Genomic DNA, 20498 nt, shown 5'->3' with positions numbered 1-20498 from the left:
TCTGGATTGAAGATGTGCGCATAGAGTCTCAAGCTCTGGTGATGGATGAGTTAAATCAACAAAAAATTTACCAGAATAGCCAGTAACAAAAAAATCTTTTACCTTGATGATTTCTGAAGTATTTCAAAATTATTTGATTGCAGTGGCTGTGATGTGGTATTTTAGAAGTCTTAAACACTTGTAACCCTGGGTTAAATCTGACGGATCTGTGCTAAAATGAGTTCCTTTGAAAATCAGTTCTGCAGCAAATATGCCAAACCAGAAATATTTCTACTGTGCACCAAAGAATGCTGCACTGAGATAGCTGTTTTTCTTATATTTAATGGATAAGTATTATTACTAATTACAATTACTAATTACAATAACAGTTTGTTGTACTTAATTGAGTATCTATGTATACAATGCAAAAATAATCCAGCAGCTATTTGCAAATTACTATTAGTGGAGGGAAGGTAGTTACTGAATGATAATGCAAAGATTCATTCCTGTATTCTTAAAAAGAAAATAATATGCTAGATGCTGAAAAGGATATATTTTGTCGTCTTTTCTCTTGGTAGGTTTTCTTTCTGTCAATACCCATTTATTATTTCTATAGCAGCAAAAAAAGTTATTATTCAAAGGGACTCAGAACAACAGATGATAAGTATTGCACGGGTAAGTCATTTAGTGATAAATATTTGTATGTCATCCATTGGTATCTTATAAGTTTTTGTTAAATTGATACTACAAACAGCCTTTCATCACAACTTTTAGTATTTCGGACTACCCTGAAAAAGAACTTGAGCCATTTTACTATTACTAGTCTAAAAATGTCCATGCTGGATTCTCTCAATATTTTTTTATTTTTATGTGCTTAGTTTCAGGATATTTAGCGTTACGGAGATTGAGTTACAGTAATTTGTCTTTTTGTCTTTTTTGAGAAACCAGCATAATGCGCTAGCATGTTAAATTAGAAAGATAATTAAGGAATAAAAATTCCAGGAGAATTTTGGGAAGATGTGTTGTCACAGAAGACCAAGATGCAACTGCATGTTCACAAATCACAAAAGAGGTACTGCTTCTGGGCAGCCTCTTCTGTTTTGAAAGGGGCTTTGTCTGCCTCCTTCAGTGGTAATTCTCTCCAGGTGCTAGGCGATGCTGGTTTCCTCAGTGCTCAGGGTGGCAGCACCACCACCTGTCCATTCCTGTCTTACTGGATGTGTCTTGGGAATAGCTAAGTAAAGCACATGCCACTCTCCCGAATCTTCTGGGTATGTTTTTAACTACTGGGGAGTTTAAAAGGTTGCTGTGCAATTGTCACCACCTTGTTAAACTTCCTGATAAATTAGTTCAAATATCGTGTAAATGCTGTCTACGGTAGAAAAGAAATTGCTCTCCATCTCTTAGAAGATACTGAAGCAGCTATCATATTAGGGTAATGTCATTAATGCAAGATACTAAGGACTTTTTACATTTAACAAGTGTGGCACTTGGTTTTTTAAATGAAGATATTGCATTTATGATGTTTCTTTTTCATTCAAATAGCAAAGCCTTGTGGATAAAGTCTCTCGCAGACAGAAACCTGACATGAATATGTTGTTCCTAAATGTGAAAGTGAGGAGGACGCACCTTGTTAGTGATTCACTTGATGAGGTAACAAAAAATTTAATTAAATGGTGTATTGCTGCAGAATAGCTTCTGCACTTAGATTTCAGTTTGATAAGTCATATTTAAATCTTCTGCACAAAGAGATTGGTAATATAACTGCATAATACTAAAAGAACTAATACTAAAAAGAACTGAATTGCTGTCACGATAGCAGTGCTGCAGAATAGTTTGGGTTAGACCTTCTGAACTTCGTTTTCCATCCTCATGCAGCTCCATAGCTAAGCCCATAAAAAACATATATGTTTGCATGTCACGCATGCAAATTGTGTTTGCAATTTTTGTCTTAAGAATACAGTGCATAATTATCAGGTTATGTAGGACTTAGTTCCATGGTAGGAGCATGAATAGTACGTGACTAATCACTAATGAGTTTGTTCTGTTCTAATTCTTGGAATATTTTTATTCTTTTCCTTCACTAACTTCTCTATCCTATAAGAATTATTTTAGGCTTTCTCTTCTTAAATTCATAGAATGGTGTGGGTTGGAAGGAACCTTTAAAGACCATCTAGTTCCAACTCCCCTGCCATGGGCAGGGACACCTCCCACTAGACCAGGCTGCTCAAAGCCCCATCCAGCCTGGTCTTGAACACCTCCAGGGATTGGGCAGCCACAACTTCCCTGGGCAACCTGTTCCAGTGCCTCACCACCCTTACTGTAAAGAATTTCCTCCTGATATCCAATCTAAATCTACCCTCTTTCAGTCTGAAATCGTTACCCTGTGTCCTATCATTACACTCCCTGATAAAGACTCCCTCCCCATCCTTCCTGTAGGCCCCCTTTAGGTACTGGAAGGCTGCCATAAGGTCTCCTCAGGGCTTTCTGGGCTGCAAGCGCACATTGCCGGCTCATGTTGAGCTTCTCATCCACCAGCACCCCCAAGTCCTTCTCAGGGCTGCTCTCAAGCCATTCTCCGCCCAACCTATATTTGTGCATGGGATTGCCATGACCCAGGTGCGGGACCTTACACTTCGCCTGGTTGAACTTCACGACGTTCACACAGGCCCACCTCTCAGGCCTGTCCGGTTCTCTCTGGATGGCATCCCTTCCCTCCAGCATGTCGACTGCGCCACACAGCTTGGTGTTGTCCACAAACTTGCTGAGGGTGCACTCAATCCCACTGTCCATGTCACTGACAAAGATGTTAAACAGCACTGGTCCCAGAGTTCTTATCTTGATTTTAACTAATTCCTCACATTCTTGAATGTGTTTTGGTTTTTTTAGACTTTTTTAGAAAGGAAACAGATGTGTCCATTAAAGCAGGCAATTTTTCAGTATCCACTGAACCTCGCTAATTAGCATTATTTAATGAAATCTAGTTCCCTCCTCTTTCATAGAATCATAGAATGTGTTAGGTTGGAAGGGACCTTTAAAGGTCATCTAGTCCACCCCCCCTGCAGTAAGCAGGGGCATCTTTAACATATTTCTCAACACTAAAACCAGCCTGTGGTGAAAACAATACCAAACTGATTACTCATGTTCAGAAAACATAAGTTTAAACTCTTTTTTTGCTCGATGAAAGCTTATCTATCATGGCCTTCTAAGATAGAAGAAATGAGTGGTAATTCTGCTTTCTCTCAGGCGCTGTAGGGTTGGTTTGTTTTGGGGTTTTTTTACTGCACTGAAGTAACCAAGAGCAACTTCAAGACTTCTGATAGCCAAAATATTCTCCTATTTCTTTCTTATGTTTTTTTTTTCTGCCCATCTCAGGGAGGAATAAGAATACATTATATTATCTGTATTCTTAAAAGTGTGGGGAATTGAAGGTGGAGGAAAGATTTATTATTTGTATTTCAAATTTAAGAAAACCATTTGCAAAGGAAAATCACTGCAGCTAATAAAAAGTTTTTGTTAAATAATACAAATATCTATAGTTATAAAATTTGTGCAACAGGAATTTACTTGAGCAGCTAACAACATAGAAATTATTTTCACATGCATCTCCCTGACTGGTTTAAATACTTTCTCTGGAGCTCGCCAGTAATTAATGATTTAAAGAAAAATTGTATAGGGACTTAATCTGAAAGATCACTGCTAAGCGTGAAAGGCTGTAATCTAATTCTTTGCAGATCTTTTGCATACCTGGATGAAATGCTGTCTCTTAGGATAAAGGAAGAAAAAGAGCTTGTTACCATTGTCTAAAAAATTTTACAAAACATCTGATATTTGCTGGCAGGTATCTTATGCTGAACAGAACAGTGTCCAAATATTGAAAACTTTAGCTACCTCCTTATTTCTAAATATCTCCAAAGTATGTGTAACTTTTTTTTAATCTACCATTTCTTCCTGGCAGAATATTTTCTGTGTAGGTAAAAAATTACATAGATCCAAAGTATTCCAGACTCAACTCATTGTATCTAGTAGCTTATTAAAAGTCTGTTTGCACATCACTTAACTTTTCAAGCCGAGCGAGTGGCACCATGTGCAAGGTACTTGATGATGTCAGGAAGTGATGACCGTCTTGCTTCTGCAATTCAAACATTGTCTTGATATACTTTTGACCTATTAGTAGGAGATAATGCAAATTACTAGCTTAAACAAAGCAAAAGCGGTGGAGGCAGAGAGGTGTCCTCTATGGCTAGAGGTAGTGATAATACGTTAAATCTCTCTTTTCTTCTTCCCTACCTATTTTGCTACAGCTAGCAAGGAAGAGGGCAGATCTGAAAAAGAAGTTGAAAGTTACATTTGTAGGGGAAGCTGGTCTTGATATGGGTGGCCTGACAAAAGAATGGTTTCTTCTTCTGATTCGCCAGATTTTTCACCCAGATTATGGTGAGTACTCATAAACGTTCTCAAATACAATGTGAAAATTTGTTCATTTTAAATTATCAAGAGAGTGATGCATAAGAATTCTTCATTAATCCAGTATTAGGCAGACCAGTTACTAATTGATGTAAAAACAAAAGTAGGCAAGTTAGAATTGTATATAGATGAGAAGAAGCTGTGGCACAGAGGAAGGTAGAAGAGAGTGGGAAGTACTTGAAGAGCTTTGAAGATCTTGGCTTTTGACAAGGAGGTGGAAGCATTGCTGAAAAACGGAGATTTTGCTTCAGTGGTATGCCAAAATTAGAGTGTGAACGAATCTCTGATCAATGGAAAAGTTTAGAATTAATATTAGGATTCAGCTTTTTAAGACTTTAGCCATGCTAAATCTTGTTCCTGAAACAGGAGGCGCAGTGTTTATGGTTTGTTAGTATCCCTGGGCTATTGAGCATATTGGATATGAAGCAGGAGGATTCAAGACTGGCAGGAGACTTTCCTTGAAGTTCTTGCTGTTATATCTCTGTGGTGTTACAGTGTTTCCATCCTTATCCAGAGAAAGGATCTTGATTTACCTCTGGGCAAATGGGAGAAGGCTATCAACTATTCTATGGAGTAGGGCAAGGATAATTTAAATCTGTTATAACTCAAATGGAATCAGACCTTTGAAAGGGTTGTTTCCATTTCTCTTCTGAGTAGAAAACTCCTGAGAATTTTCTGTCATCACTTATGAATTGCTAGACCTAGCTAGAACAAGCTAAGAAGAATAAGCAAAAGCTATGCAAGCCATTGAAACACTGACACTTGTCTGCCCTTGGAAATTTTCTAGAATTCACACAAGAATATGTTTGCATTCGTATATTTGGATTTAAGAATACATTTCTTCCATTTAGCTTAATATGTTGTTTGGTTGCAATTGGAATATGATATTCCTGTTCCAAAATAGGAAGAGATATATAGCAGCCTCTGAAGTAGATGGTTTAGCAAATACTCAAGTGGCGATAAGGCCAAATGTATTTGTTTGTCACCTGCCATCCTTGCCTCTTTCTTCTCGTGCTGCATTTTCTGTTTTTACACTGCTCCCAGCTGTCTTCATATTGCTAGTTTAGGGAGTCTTCCTGCTTTTCGTAAGTAGCTACGGTTGGGTGCTGGTACTGTGCTCATTTCTGGCAAACGGCTGACTCTGGCCTGCAAATGGTTTCCATTTGCACAGGTAGTTGCACTGATATAGATAGATAGATAGTCTGCAAATTCTAGCACTATCACTGTGATTAGTATAGGTATAAGTTAGTTCTTACTTGAGTTTCTGTCATCATATGTTCTGTTTGGGGTATCTGTCTGGCCAGTATTCTTAAGTGGTCTGAGATGCTCTCAGGAGAGCAAGGTCCTTCAGTGAGATGCAGAGACGGTATAGGCAGATGTGAGACTCAGTGAAATAGCCTGCCTCTGCTGTTACCAGGACCTGTGAGCTTATAATGATATTTGCAGGCCCGAGGTGGGGAAAAAAAGGAAGAGTTTTTGAGATTGGAAGACGTGAACGAGCATATTTGCTTTACATTGCTGTAGATGGATCTGCATGGCTTTTTTTCCCTGCTCTGATGTTTCTCAAATGAGTCAGCTTTTCTCAGCTGTGCATGGATATAGTACTGATGTTATAATAGGTTAAAGTGTTCCCAGGCTGGCTCTTAAATTAGAAACACTGATTTCCAGGGACTTCAGCATAACACCTGCTAGTTGTTGGTAGAATGCAAGAGCTTGTCTGTCTTTGCCTGGAAGTGTTCTTGTCCCTTAAACATCTGGTCATCTGTTGTTTATTGGTCTCCTTCTGAAGGTCCAGAGTTTTAAGTCATAAATATGTCCTCAAATTTGCTGAGATCCTTATTTGCAAATTTGCTGAGATCCTTATTTGCCTATAGCCCTTTTTCTAGTAAAAAGGGGTCTGTGTGGAGAGATGACATTTGGTGATAACAACCTTAATAGGAAACAATTTATCCTGGAGAAAGTGTTCTGTAAGTTTGACAGCTCTGTTAGTAAAAAAAATTGTGTTGTCAGCAGAGCTTGGTAACTGATGAGTTTGGAAACATTTGCGAGTAATTTTTTTTCACCATCTCTGGCAGGCTTCCACGCTTTAAAGTGTAAATTCTTTCATTGATATAACTATCAGCAAAGCGTGGGAGGAGTTCAGAAATGTTCTTGTCCCTTGGAAAGGGACTGTATACTCTGCTGTCTTTAATGTTTAAGTTACAAATAACACGTCAGAAGCTTGAAAGGAAAAAAATAGGAAAACATCACTGTTAATACCCTTTCTAGGTTAGCTTATCCTGCAGACTTAACCCCTGAAATTAAAGAGCTCCCAGTTAACTCAGTTGTCTGCCCTTCTGTGTGCATTACGATGCTTTCTTCGTTTCAGTGCAGACAATTAATAAATGGGATTTGAGACCTATTTTGTTTCAGCATCGCTGCCATTTTTCAGTACATGAACCTTGCTCTGCCTTACATGCAACTCTTCTGTTGCTTCTGGTAAAGGCACTGTCTAAACCTTTAGTGATGAACACCTTTTTGAGCTAAAGTTCAAAAAATAAAGTTAGATTGTTAGAAGAGTCGGGGGGGAAAAATATGAAGGCAGAGTTTTACCTATAAACTTTCACAGGAACTAGATCTCCCTGAGACATCAGTTGGATTTTTGTTGTTTGTTTGGGTTGTGGTTTTTTTTTTCTAATCCAAAGGAGTTTGATTTTTTTCATTAAAATATTGTTTTTCGCCAACTTGATCTTCAAGCATAGATGCAGTAAGCTATTGCATACAAGATGTCTTTAGAACTATTCAGTGCTTTGGTTTGTACACTGAATGTGGAAACAATAATAAACTGTCAGCCCATTCAAGCCCAACAAATTAAAACCAGTCATCACATTTCATGCAATTTACTTCTGTATTGCCGGAGTTAATTTCACTGTTTGTGCACGCTGAAGTAGAGTGTAAGTGTCGTGCTTCTCTGAGCACTACTTCCTAGGCATCTTAAAGCCGTTACGTGGTATCATTACATAATTTTTTACTTTCTATCACTCTTTAAAACAGAATGATCCATATCTGATGCAAATAGCAGTCAAACTGGTCTATCGTCATGATTTCAGTAGGATCTAGCTTGCCTTTTAGACCAGTGAGTGGCTTCTTTAGGGTGTTTGTGTTTGGGGAGTTTCTTAACTTCTCTGCAATTTTTTTGACAGAAAATGTCAAACATACTCCTTTGCTGCTAGTGTGTGTATAAGAAATCTTTTACGGCTTTCTATTCTAAGAAGGAAAAGCTTATGGTATTTGTATTATGAGATTCACGCCAGTGTTTTTAAAGATTGTCATCTGCTATTGACCCAGGAAGGGAGGAAAAAAATGTGTTGGCATTGCAGCAAGAACTTTTTTTGGTTAGACAATTAACGTTTCTGGCTGTACAGATGATGAAGTACAGAGACAGTGCAAACTATCCACGACTGGAGGCACTGAAGAACACATTCCACCAGCACCCAATGGGGCTGGTGGGCTTGGGCCTGCTTTGGGCTTGGCGCTTGGTGGTCCTTGCCCAAGCCCCGGCAGCCTCCTGCTGTGGGGAGAAGACGGGGCTGAGAACAAGCGTGGAGATACAGGCACTCCTAGGAGCACTTTTAAGGGTACATACGTGAGAAAGATGAGGGGTTTTTATGACTTTATTGAAGCTCAGGCTCTGTAAAGACCACCGTTCCTGTTCTGCAGGCATGTTCACCTACCACAAGGACTCGCACTGCCATTGGTTCAGCAGCTTTAAGTGCGATAACTATTCTGAATTCCGCTTGGTTGGAGCTGTATCCTTTCATGTCTGCTAGACGGTGCTAAACGAGCAGCCATTCATTGAGCTGGTGTGGGGCTGAAATAAGGCATTGATTAAAGCTCATTCAGATGTTGTATATACGAGTGTGTTCCATTTTAAATGCATAAAATAGGCATTCAAGCAAGCGAACTAAAAATAGGAAGAAAATGGTGGTATGTGGCACATTTTGCAGTCAGAGAACACTAGAATTAAGATTAAACATGCAACTTTTTATGTTTAAGTTGCAATTTTTTAGGTACTTCCACCTCCGAGCTTCATTCAGTAAACATAAATAAGCCTGTATGCATTAATACTTCACTTAAGTCCCTGCTGATCAGTATGTGGCTTTTTTTTTTTAACTGAATGGAACCACATGCTATTTTGAGCATAAGTTTATTTCCTAGGTTTTGTGTTGTGCTCATTTATTAAGTCCTCAGGCAAATGATTCATGATAATATATGCTTATAACGCCACTAAGACGGGATGATTTCCCCATTTTACCGATTGCAGTTGGACCAGGTGATAGTTGTAAGTTTCTTCCAACTGAACTCTTCTACTCTAGTGAGAAGCTGAATTGTGAATTGGATTCTTCTAATTTTCAGTATAATTTCAAATTTGTTTCATGAGATACATTTAAATGTGCTAGCTGATGAGCTTTAGTGCCAGTGCACGTTTGTCTTTATGCTTTTAAATTTATTTAAAAGAAAAATGGCTATATTGAGATCTCGCTAGAATTTTTGGATTAAAAAATAGATATCTACAGTTCTCTTTAAAAACCTTTTTCATAACAATACTTTGGAACAATTTATTCTAGAAATGCTTATATAAAATATTATGATGAAGATACTCAAGCTTTCTTTAAATGTGCATCATTTAGCCATTTTAACTACTATCTAGTTGTAATACAAAACTGCATTTGAAATTGTCAGTCCAAAAAAGTTAAACAATTTCCATTCCTTCTGTTTAGTATGTATTAGACTATGCTGAGTAAAACCTTAAACTATTTCTTCCAAGTTACTTAAAATATTGACTTTAATAAGGATGTGTGGGGTTTGCCCTTAACGTTTGATGTGTACAGCTTATGGGACTTGCTGTATATAACAGCATCACCTTGGATATTCGTTTTCCACCCTGCTGTTACAAGAAATTATTGAGTCCTCCTATTGTTCCCTGTGATCATAACACACTTGTAGGCATTTGTGATGTCACGTTAGATGACCTGTTTCAGATTATGCCCGTAAGTATCATGTTTTTTAAGAGGCTAAATCACTGATTTAAAACCTGTTTTGTTTATATTTAATGCTTGAATTATAAACTCTTTGGAAACAGCCTTTTTTTCTGCACAGGCTGGTAAAGTCTCCTTTTCTTCTGTTGAAAACAGAAATTCTCCATGTTTTCTAGCATAGCAGAATTTTTGTTGATCTACTTGAAGTTAGAATACCAAAATCCGATATGAGCATTCTAGACATGTTTTCTGTAGTAAGAAGAAAAATGTAAGAGTTTCTACTGAAATAAAAATAAATAAATATATATATACACACACACACACATTAATTAAGCAGTGAGTTTTAATTTGTGTATGCATTTTGAATATACAGCTTTTTCCAAGATACTTTCTGTATAAAGTAATGATTCTGGCACGTCCTTGAAAGTACCACGCTTAGTTTTGTAGATTTACTAAAGAGTTTTTACTCATGTTGTAGGAATTGGCCCATGGACTAAGTGAACTTCTATCCTATGAAGGCAATGTCGAAGAGGATTTTTACTCAACCTTTCAGGTCATTAAGTACACAATTATAAGTGATTCTCAAACTCGTTCGGTAATTTTTACCAGTGTTTCTGCAGTGGAGTGGCCTGCTGCTGTGTGATTGCTGATTGTTCGGAATATGAGTGCATGGGCATTAAAACTTGCTTCAAGAACCTTGTCTGGTCCTGGGGTCTCGGGGCACACAGAGGCTGGCTCCCTTACAGGGCTTTAAGCTGTTGTCCCCTGGCACAGTGTAGGTGGACCTGGGTACTGACTGCCAGCTCTTTGCTTGCTCTGACACCATCACCTTGCAATCGGTGACCTGGTTTGTGGAATTCATCTGGCTGCAAAACAATCCCTTTTCTGTCCAATCCAGATGCCAGTCAAAGCTTACTCTGGTTCTTTTGTACGCTTTGTCCAGGAAATCTCACTTGAACAATAGCCTGACCTGCATGTCTAACTGCTTCTTCAATCAAGAAAGCCTTTTTCGTTTATTCATTGTTTTAGAACACTTACTAGTTAATAAAATTTCACACTGTTTTATGGATGTGCATTGGACTAGTATTGACCTTTTTTTCCTCAGCTTTGAATTACGTTATTGTCAGACTGTGTAAGAATTTTTGTAAAGTGGGTACTTTAGAGTTCCTAGGTGATCTACAGTGGAACAAATACCTTCTTAATTGTATTTGATGCTCCTAAATTGTTCTTTTGTATGAAAAACTCTGTGACTCGAGAGCCTGCAGGTCAGTTCAATATGCCACTGTGTAATAGGGTCAATTTTTCTACTTAGAATAGCAATTTCTTGAGCAATTTGTTGAAAATTGTAATATTTAACTTTTAAAAACCCCACAACCCTCAGAATTACAGCATGTGCTAGAGAGAGACATGGGAAATACATGAAATAATAAATACAAGCTTTGTAATTTGTGAGTATGTGAATGTATTTTCCAGTACTGACTTTGACTCCTCTTCTTCTCCAGGTTTTTCAGGAAGAATTTGGTGTTATAAAATCTTACAACTTAAAGCCAAATGGAGATAAAATTCCAGTCACAAATCAGAATAGGAAAGGTACTTCAATCCATATTAACTACACAGATTTGGCAGATTGAAGTTTGTCCTTTTTTTCCTTCTTATAAGCCAAGGTTTTCTTTAACAAAGTGTGAAAATGAGATTTACTGTAGTCCTTTCTGGTATGCCTGCCAATTTAATAGTATCTAAAATGAAATGCATTCATTTTCCTTAATTCGGTACAATTTGAGAGAGTACAACAAATGATTATTCAAAACAAAATAAAATGTTTTTCTTTTTTTAGAATATGTGCAGCTCTATGTTGATTTTCTTCTCAACAAATCAATCTACAAACAATTTGCAGCTTTCTATTATGGATTTCACAGTGTCTGTGCTTCATATGCATTACTGGTAAGAATAAAATGAAACATAACCCTTCGCTTCCGGTTCAAATGTGTGACAATGACTTATCTAAATTAAACAAATTACACTGGATGTTCTTAGGATTTGTGAGTAATCTTGATTGATCAATGGAGTCGATTAATCCAATATAAGGAGAAGAAATTAAGCAGGTAATCAACTGTTACCTGTAGTGTTCCATTGAAAAACAGATAAATGAAGCTCCACGAATTAGCTTTATCGTATGGATTCACAGGCACTTCAGGGGCTCTTGTGTCAGCGTTTACAAGGATTCTCTATATTCCCTATGTTTATGAGCAGCAGAGCAACTCTGTCTGTGTGCTCTTGAGTGACTCTGAAAACACCTATTACTTTTTGCAGGAGGAACACTCAGTGAGGCTGAGATTAAACATTCTTCCATGTTCAGTCCTGTTAGGCTGTTGGAATGCCTCTTGTAATTTGCATCATCCCTTATGCAGTAAGAAGAGAAAGAAGAGGCAATTACAATTTGCATGAGATTTCCTTCATTCCTGTGAAATTAGCCAAGTATGACACACTTGCAGCAAAGTGAGATGTGACTAACTGCAGGGAAGGTTCTGGAAGGAGAATGAAAATCCATTGAAATGCCGTGACATACTTTCATGCAATTTAATGATACAGTAAATGAATAAGTAGATTCTGCAGGTCTAAGTTTAGTCGTTGTTAAACGTGGTTTATTGTTATGTGTATTTGCTTTGCGCTGCAGTGTGTACAACTGAGAGTCAAGTTCCGTCAGTCAGTGCTACTCATCAACCGACACTGGGCCTTTTCAGTGTAAATGAAATGGAAGTTGCAAACACAATTGGGATCAAGACCCTCCCTTTGAATTCCATATGTACAAACTTAATTTTCTTCCCAACCCATTTGTAATATTAATCAAATGATGAGCAAGTCAGTGTAATAAATCTAAGAATGGAAAAGAAGTGAGGAACAAAAGAAATATGCTAAAATATAATGTTATCTACTATTTTGCTTTTTAATATATACAGTAGTAAGAGATTTTTCAAAGTAATGAGGAATTCATTTTCATATAAAACAGGATGTATCGAAGTTATAGTCTTTTATTGAATGATACTGTTCATTTTTCTATAATGCCAAAAGAAAATTTTAATCTGAATCTAGTAGCATCATTTCTCATCTTTAAAAAAAAATAAATATTTTATCCTTAATTTCTGGTAGCTGCTTCGTCCAGAAGAGGTTGAAATTCTTGTCTGTGGCAGTCCTGAACTGGATATGTCCGCTTTACAGCGAAGTACTCAATATGAGGGCTACCAAAAAAATGATCTTACTATAAGGTAGGCTTAATTTTTTTCATTCTAATTACTGAGTTTAAAAACATCATAAAATGGTAGACTGTTGGGAATAATCTTTTTCAAGGATAATCTGAGAATGACTGATGTTTTAAAAACTTATTTGGAAATAAGACAAAGACGCTATTAAATTATCTGTAAGTAGGAAGAGTGAGATCCTTAATGGCATAACGTATTGCTGAATACTTTTAAAAGGTTATGATTAGATTGAAATGGAGATAGTTTAATAAGAGTACCTTCAAATCCTACATAGTGAAATCTGAGTCTTTATTTTTATTATCCAATCTTCTAAAAATGCTTTTTCTCTTCCAATTCTATTTGATACTAAGGACATTTATCTTAGTGAGTAGAGACATTTATATTTTTGTAGAAAAGTGGGTTTGGGCATCCTTTGACAAGACATCATCCAAATTTCATAAAACATTGTACTTGTCAATTCCTTAGGAATTTATTTAGCCTTGCATATTAGGATACTACTGATGTCCTATATATTACGTTAATGAAATTCCAGTAAATAACATTATCATGTAGTACTTGCAGTTGTATTATCCTCTTACTGTTTTGTCATGATATTTCATCTCACACCATTTTCTTCTCCCTCTGCCCCAAACATAGATACTTTTGGGATGTAGTACTTGGATTTTCTCTTGACCTTCAAAAGAAGCTGCTACACTTTGCTACAGGAAGTGATAGAGTACCTGTGGGAGGAATGGCTGACTTGAATTTCAAGATTTCAAAGAGTGAAACATCCACTAATTGGTAAGTAGTTTTCTGGATTTTTAAAAATTTATTTCCTGAGAGCCCTTATTGCTCTTGAATGTCTTTTTGAAGACAATCAAACTAATATAGAAGGAAGAAACTGTATGGACTCCTTTAGTTTGTCTTCAAAGTGTTATTGATTGCATAAATTTTGCAGGTGACCATCTAATACAAAATTGATTCTCCAGTCAATGTTTACATTTGAGGCTGGAAATTCTTTGTTTATAGAGATTCCTTACATGTTTTCGATTCAAATAAATTATTTGTTTAATTGGTCCTAACATGACAGCTGAGCTAATGATAATATACAGTGAATCAGCATGAATTGTTCTGAATTTGTTGAGTCTGTCATTATGTATAGCAGCCACTTCAGTTGCAAAAAAAAATGCCTGCATTCTTTCTTGATGGTCTAAAGAATTTTAACACGTATGGCTGGAGAAGTTGTAGCATTCCTTTAGGGTCTCTGGTGAGTAAGTGTATGTCTGATACAGAGGTTGCTCAGAAGAAATAGGAACAAAGCAGCCTTGTAATTTCATTGTGATGATTAAATTGTTCATGCTAAGTTCTTATGTTTCTGGTAGTGTTTTATTTTGTATTGAACTGACTTGAGAAATTCCACATACTTTCCAGCTAGTATTTTCCTTCTCAAGATTGGAGGAAGTCAGTTTAAATAATTTGGAACGCTGTATAGGAAAGCTTACTGGTCTGCAGCTCACTGCTAAGTAGTAATTGCTGATAAGCAGCAATTACTGGCTTTATGTAAATTTCTCAAACATTTAAGGTAATCAAAATACTTAAATGGAACTATAATTTTAAAGTCAACATTTTGTTAGGTTTTCTGTGGAGAGCTGAATTAAATGCATAAACATAATAAATCCTGATTTTGGTTTTTAAATCGGGTTTCTCTCATTACTGTGGTATTTCTACGATCTGCTGGATCAAGCAGTGGCTGGATGGGCGGTCGCAAAGAGTGGTGGTCAATGGAGTTAAATCCAGCTCGCGGCCGGTCACAAGTCGTGTCCCTCAGGGCTCAGTGTTGGGACTATTTCTGTTTAACATCTTTATTGACGACCTTGATAAGGACATAGAGTGTATCATCGGCAAGTTCGCAGATGACAGAAAGCTAAGCGGGAGTGTTGATCTGCATGAGGATAGGGAGGCTCTACAGAGAGACTTAGATAGATTGGACCGATGGGCCAATGCTAATGGAATGAGCTTCAACAAGGCCAAGTGCCGGGTCCTGCACTTGGGCCACAACAACCCCATGCATCGCTCCAGGCTTGGGGAAGTGTGGCTGGAGAGCTGCCTGGCAGAAGAGAACCTGGGGTTTCTAATTGACAAGCGGCTGAACATGAGCCAGCAGTGTGCCCAGGTGGCCAAGAAAGCCACTGGCATCCTGGCTTGTATTAGAAATAGTGTGAGCAGCAGAAGTAGGGAGGTGATCATCCCCCTGTACTCAGCACTGGTGAGGCCACACCTTGAGTATTGTGTCCAGTTCTGGGCACCTCAATAAGAGAGAGATATCGAGGTGCTGGAGCGAGTGCAGAGGAGGGCAACGAAGCTGGTGAAGGGCCTGCAGAATAAATCTTATGAGGAGCGATTGAAGGAGCTGGGACTGTTTAGTTTGAGGAAGAGGAGGCTGAGGGGAGACCTCATCACTCTCTACAATTACTTGAAAGGACATCGTAGAGAGGTTGGTGCTGGTCTCTTCTCACAGGTAACTAGTGATAGAACAAGAGGGAATGGGTTCAAGCTGCAGCAGGGTAGGTTTAGGCTGGACATTAGGAAAAAATTCTTCACAGAAAGAGTGGTCAGACACTGGAATAGGCTGCCCAAGGAGGTGGTGGAGTCACCATCCCTGGATGTGCTTAAGACTCGTTTAGATGTAGTGTTAAGGGATATGGTGTAAGGGAGAACTTTGTAGGGTGGAGTTGATGGTTGGACTCGATGATCCCAAGAGTCTTTTCCAACCTAAGTGATTCTATGATTCTAATGCTTTATCAATGAGCTGATAACTGGTTCCAGTAACATGTTAAAGAAACATGAGGATCTGATGAAAAATCAGTTAACATTGCATCTGTGTTTAAGTTCATGTTCCTGTAAATTGTTATTTTTCTTAAAAATGGGAATATGTGTTTTGAAATAGTGTGCATTTTAAAATTATGTAGGTCTGTGTTTTGCAAGATAATTGTTGCAGACTGCCTGCCTGCGCAGGGATGAACATAGACATGCTGGCATTGCATTGCTTTCTCAGTAGGATCGAAGAATATAATAGCAATAAGAATCGCCAAATTAATATCCAGTTTACCAACTTTCCGAATTCTGAAGCACATGACTCCAGTCTGATTGACAAATCTTTGCTTGTTTAAAGGGTGGGGAGGGGGAGGTAGCTTGGGTTTTGAGATCTGGGGGGATTCCAGTCCCTTTCAAGAACGTTTACTAATGACCAAAGGCCAAGCTCCTGCTGTTCAAAAGACTAAGGGCTTCAATGAAAATAGAACTAGAGAGCTTTTGAGTCACATACTAAAATTTAATTTTTAAGTGTCCAAGTTTTAGAATTTTTTCAGCATGTAGGGTTAATTCCAAATGTCAGGTTGAACTCTCCTCTTTCTGCCGCCACCGCCCCCCCCCACCCCGCCAAGTAATCAGCTGTAGGACAAGTCTATATCCTCACTGCTGTCCTGCATGTTGCTTCAGGATATAAAGAGCAAGAAGATCCCGTAGCTTTTCTTATTGCCTGTGTCTCTGAGGCAGAATGTTAGTGGCATCTCATACGGATGGCAAAACAAATGTTTCTGCTACTGAAGAACAGTTCTCATCAAACTAATCTGTTCTAGAGAGGAGCAGAGTTTCCAGTGTTTCAGTTGGGTAATCCTAAGAGAAACTCAGCTCTCAGAAGAAACTTGCAACTGAAAATGTTGGTGTGGCTAAGACCAAACTTTGTGAACTGCTGGTTTTCCTTCAGTCAGCTCCTCAGTGCTTTGCACAGAAACATGTGTCTGTAAAGATGTATTTTACCAGGCTGAACTTTGAGTTCTGTATCCTTACAGTTATTGTGCTTCATCTAGATGTCTCAATACTACTCCAGGACACATCTTCCTTCATGTTGTGGATTATGATTATACCCAGATTCTGTATTTAGAGCAAAACTGATTTTGAAGCCACATGGTACCTGGTGTTAGCAAAAGCTAAAAGGAAATGTTTCCAACTTAAGAAAAAAAACAAAGGGCAGGTGGCAGTTGCAGGCAAACAAATGCACCTGAGGTGCCTATGACCACCAGTGGTGTTATGTGTTCAATGGAACTTGAACCAACAACATTAGGATAAATGTTCCCTTTACAGGGTTTCTTGTTTGAGTAATGTTTAACTGAAAATGTGTAGGCAGTTGGCAGTGTCCTGCTTCTATGGCATTATTGTTAAATGTGTTTTGTTGGGGTTTTTTTAAATTATTTTAGGTTACCTGTGGCCCACACCTGCTTCAACCAGCTTTGTCTCCCTCCTTACAAGAACAAGAAGGAACTGAAGCAGAAGCTGATCATTGGAATTTCAAATGCAGAGGGTTTTGGTCTAGAATAAAATGAAATACTTCAAGAACAGCATTTTTATGTAGCATTCACTCTCTTCTAATTGTGCCTTTTAAGCTTTTTGTTGTCACGTCTCTTGATAATGTGCCAGTCTTACCCAACTTAGATATTAATTTTTTTTAATTAAATATAAAGTGTCTGTCTTTTCCTGATTGGCAATACGTTTACTGCTTGCTTTGTCACAGAAAGTAGCTTTCTTCATACAAAAAGTTAGTCTATTTGATAAATGAAACCTGACTAAGACAATTTCTAAGTTGAAGTTTGTTTCTCTTTTTTCTTAATAGCACTTTATCATTAATCATCATTCCTTTACATCGCAGGTATCCCACTGGGAGATAATATATAGAATATTTCCTTATTAGCCACTTCCAGTGGTAGAATGTTTTCAATTAACATGAATAATAGAAAAAAATATAACATAGAGCATGTAGCCATATTTTCACAAAGGCAAATAGGAATTTTAGTCTTTATAAAATGTATGCAGTTTTAATATTCTGGTTTTCCTTTTCAATGAAACAGGCTGTCCAGGAAGCATGTAAATAACTGCCTGTGAACAAATAGGGTTTTGATAGTGCCATTTACTGCTAAAAATTTATTTTTTATGAATAAGAGGTTTTAGATGTTCTATATTCAGCTTTTACAGATCAACGGGCTTGACTGTACAAGAGTGTTAAAAGGTACTTTTTTCAGCTTGAGGGGATTCGAGTTCAAACTACAGGTCTTAAGCAACTTGTGTGTTCATTCTTTGATGGCTAACTGACCAGATGTACTGTAGCGTTATAGTAAACAAAACTAGGTATTTAAAATAAATTCCACATACGGTGAAATATTTCAGGAAAAGAATTAAATCCACAACACATGGAAAACTCACATAGTATATCACACTCTCATTTTTTCAGCCACTTTGTTGAAAATTCTTAAGTAAGCTGTGACAAAAGTGAATACAGTAACATTTCGGAAGAATGCTGAAGCTTTCATGAACTTGAAAGCCAGCATTTAAAGACAATGTTTTGTGGTTTTCACTGCACAAACTACATGAAAAGAATTCTTGGTGTGCCTGCTCCAAGTTAGTAAATTAGGAGCTGGGAAGGAAACCGGTTCTAAAATGCAGATGTAATTGTAAGTCTGGGTTTTATTCATTAAATGGAAAGAATTTATCAGCATGCAGTATAGTATTTTTTAAAAATATGAATAGAGCTACTGTGTGTTGTATAGATTTTTCTTTCAGATGAATGAGACCCAGATCATTCAAGGCACTTCAACATCTAATTTGTCAGTTTTCCCATGGAGTTCTGCTGGGGCATGGGTGCCACCATGGGTGCCCATGGGTGCCGAAACACACACACCTTGTAGTGTGTGTACTGAATTACTTATTTGCAATAAGAGTAAAATATTGTATTATTTTTGTTTTCCTTCTCTGTATTATTATTTACACATAACAAACAGATTTACACACGATGAACAAATTAATCTGCCTAATCTGTAGTTTCAAAGCTGTTGTGGATTTTCTTCAGTAGCTAATTGCAAATTTTATTTTATTCTATTTTCTACAGAAGGTACTGGTGACTTTACTGTTTTGTGAACCAGAGATAAGTAGTAGGGTATTTTAAAATATTTGGCGCTGTATTCATTGCACTCTCCTTGAAACCAATAATAAAATTTGTATTGACTTCAGCCTGGCACAAAACTAGGTTAGCGTGGAGAGTATTAAAAGCAGCATTTCAGACTTATGCATCCTACGTTGTTTCTCTCAAACAGAGATTTTAAAATAAATTTTAATTTGCAGGATTTCAGATGTTAAGAAATAAATGAAACTTTCACCATTGCACTGAATGAACTAGATAGCTTCAAGCAATGTTAAATTTCTAACAGCTGAATGTGGATGTGGGTAAGAAATCTGGAAACAAACAGCTGCTCCTTTTCCCCTCTCTGTAGAATTGGATTAATAGAAGGTTGGCGTATTAATAAATAGCTATACAGTTTATCTGAAAACACGGCAAAATAGCCAAAATATTTTTTTATGGCTTAAGCCCACTTTTAATAACTATTTATCTATTATTGTTAAAAGCTTTATCTTCTTATTTTCACTGAATTGCACTTTGCCTTTGGTTTAGTTTTATTTATTGAAGCTTTTTTGATTTACTGTATAATATGACCTCAGAATTCTAAAAAGGCTATTGTATTTGCATCAGTTTTTAAATAAAATTGTCATTCAATGACATTTTATATATTTCCTGATGTTGATAAATTAAATAGTAAATTTTGTATTTGTTAAATGAAAGCATTGCACTGTATTTATGAAATAAGCCTCTGGTAATTTTAAAACTTCTCCTCAATGATGTTTTATTGTTCTTTTGTCTTGCCCTGTAATCCAGCAAATCTTTTTTTTTTTTTATCTCCATCATTGTTTTGTACCGTACAAAACAAATCTGGTTTGTATAAACTTGTTCATTACTAAGTATATATTTTTATGTATTAAAATTGTGCAGTCATTAAATCAAATATTTAAATTTCTGGCCTCACTTGTTTAACTTATTGATCATAATGGGTTTGAAAATACGATGAACGTATCTGCTTTTGTCTTATTTTTTTCTTTTGAAAAGTTTTCTTTACAGTAACAGTTTTGCTACAACATTGAATGGCTCACTGAAAAAGAAACTGAGCTTCAAGTACCAGACATACACCCAGAAGGATGTTCCATATTTATAGTCAAAATTACAGGTGTTCCAGTGCGTACCATGGTGTAACACTGCTGTAACATAGCATGGATCCTCAACTTAATTTTCATTATTTTTCTTATTTCCTCAGTTGCAGGATTACTATGAGGTACAATGAGAGACAGAGCCAAGTTGTTGTATGTTTTATCTTTTTCGGACTAATTTTAACATTAAAATCGGGAGGGGCAGGGAACAAGAAGATCATGCTTTCTCATGGACATGTGTCCTGATCACAGGGCTGATACCTGACCAGATTCAAATTTGCTTCTTGTCTCCTTTGTACCAAATGAGTTACCTACAGATGGCAGCAAAGATGAGGATTGAAACCGCTTAATTAGATGTCAGACTTTGCTCTTAACTAACAGTAGATATTTTCAGTACAAATAATGGAGAAAAAAAGTTATATCTTATAAAGGCGTATCACAAATAATTGCAGATTGGCAAAATTGGCAAATACACATTGGCTTCTTGCAAACAGATATGGAGGAGGGAGAAGCAGTTGCTTCTGTCTGGCGTTGGGTTTTGACAATGTCTTCTCTTTCCATGAAGAGTTCCCTAATGTGTATTGGGATCAATGAGAGACTCTGCGAAACCTCAACAAGAAGAGACTGATGGTAACTGATCTCTGAACAGCCAATAGCCTCAAGACTCATAATTAGAAAGAGGTTAGAAAACTTAGTTTGCCTTGTCCAGTTC

The 20498-nt window shown here is 37.2% G+C and overlaps 1 protein-coding gene across 2 annotated transcripts in view; it reads left to right on the top strand.

Moving 5' to 3' along the window:
• The window catches only part of HECTD2 (HECT domain E3 ubiquitin protein ligase 2), a 42323-nt gene extending 22763 nt beyond the window's left edge, over positions 1 to 19560 (top strand). Inside the window, exons 11-21 of one of the 2 annotated variants that reach the window (XM_063339070.1) lie at positions 558 to 654; positions 1525 to 1632; positions 4284 to 4416; positions 8146 to 8234; positions 9318 to 9476; positions 9943 to 10017; positions 10967 to 11054; positions 11299 to 11405; positions 12612 to 12727; positions 13358 to 13501; positions 16957 to 19560. In XM_063339070.1, coding sequence (XP_063195140.1) covers positions 558 to 654; positions 1525 to 1632; positions 4284 to 4416; positions 8146 to 8234; positions 9318 to 9476; positions 9943 to 10017; positions 10967 to 11054; positions 11299 to 11405; positions 12612 to 12727; positions 13358 to 13501; positions 16957 to 17077 — 1237 coding nt within the window. In that variant the 3' untranslated portion in view covers positions 17078 to 19560. Of the gene's footprint in view, positions 1 to 557; positions 655 to 1524; positions 1633 to 4283; positions 4417 to 8145; positions 8235 to 9317; positions 9477 to 9942; positions 10018 to 10966; positions 11055 to 11298; positions 11406 to 12611; positions 12728 to 13357; positions 13502 to 16956 lie in introns of those variants that run through there. The other variant, XR_010071646.1, reaches the window with a different exon arrangement.
• The last annotated feature ends 938 nt before the right edge of the window (positions 19561 to 20498 follow it).

Source organism: Chroicocephalus ridibundus, chromosome 6, assembly GCF_963924245.1.
Source record: "Chroicocephalus ridibundus chromosome 6, bChrRid1.1, whole genome shotgun sequence".
Lineage (NCBI taxonomy): Eukaryota > Metazoa > Chordata > Aves > Charadriiformes > Laridae > Chroicocephalus > Chroicocephalus ridibundus.
The sequence above is the reverse complement of the archived record's forward strand: the minus strand, read 5'-3'. Positions and strand labels throughout refer to the sequence as shown.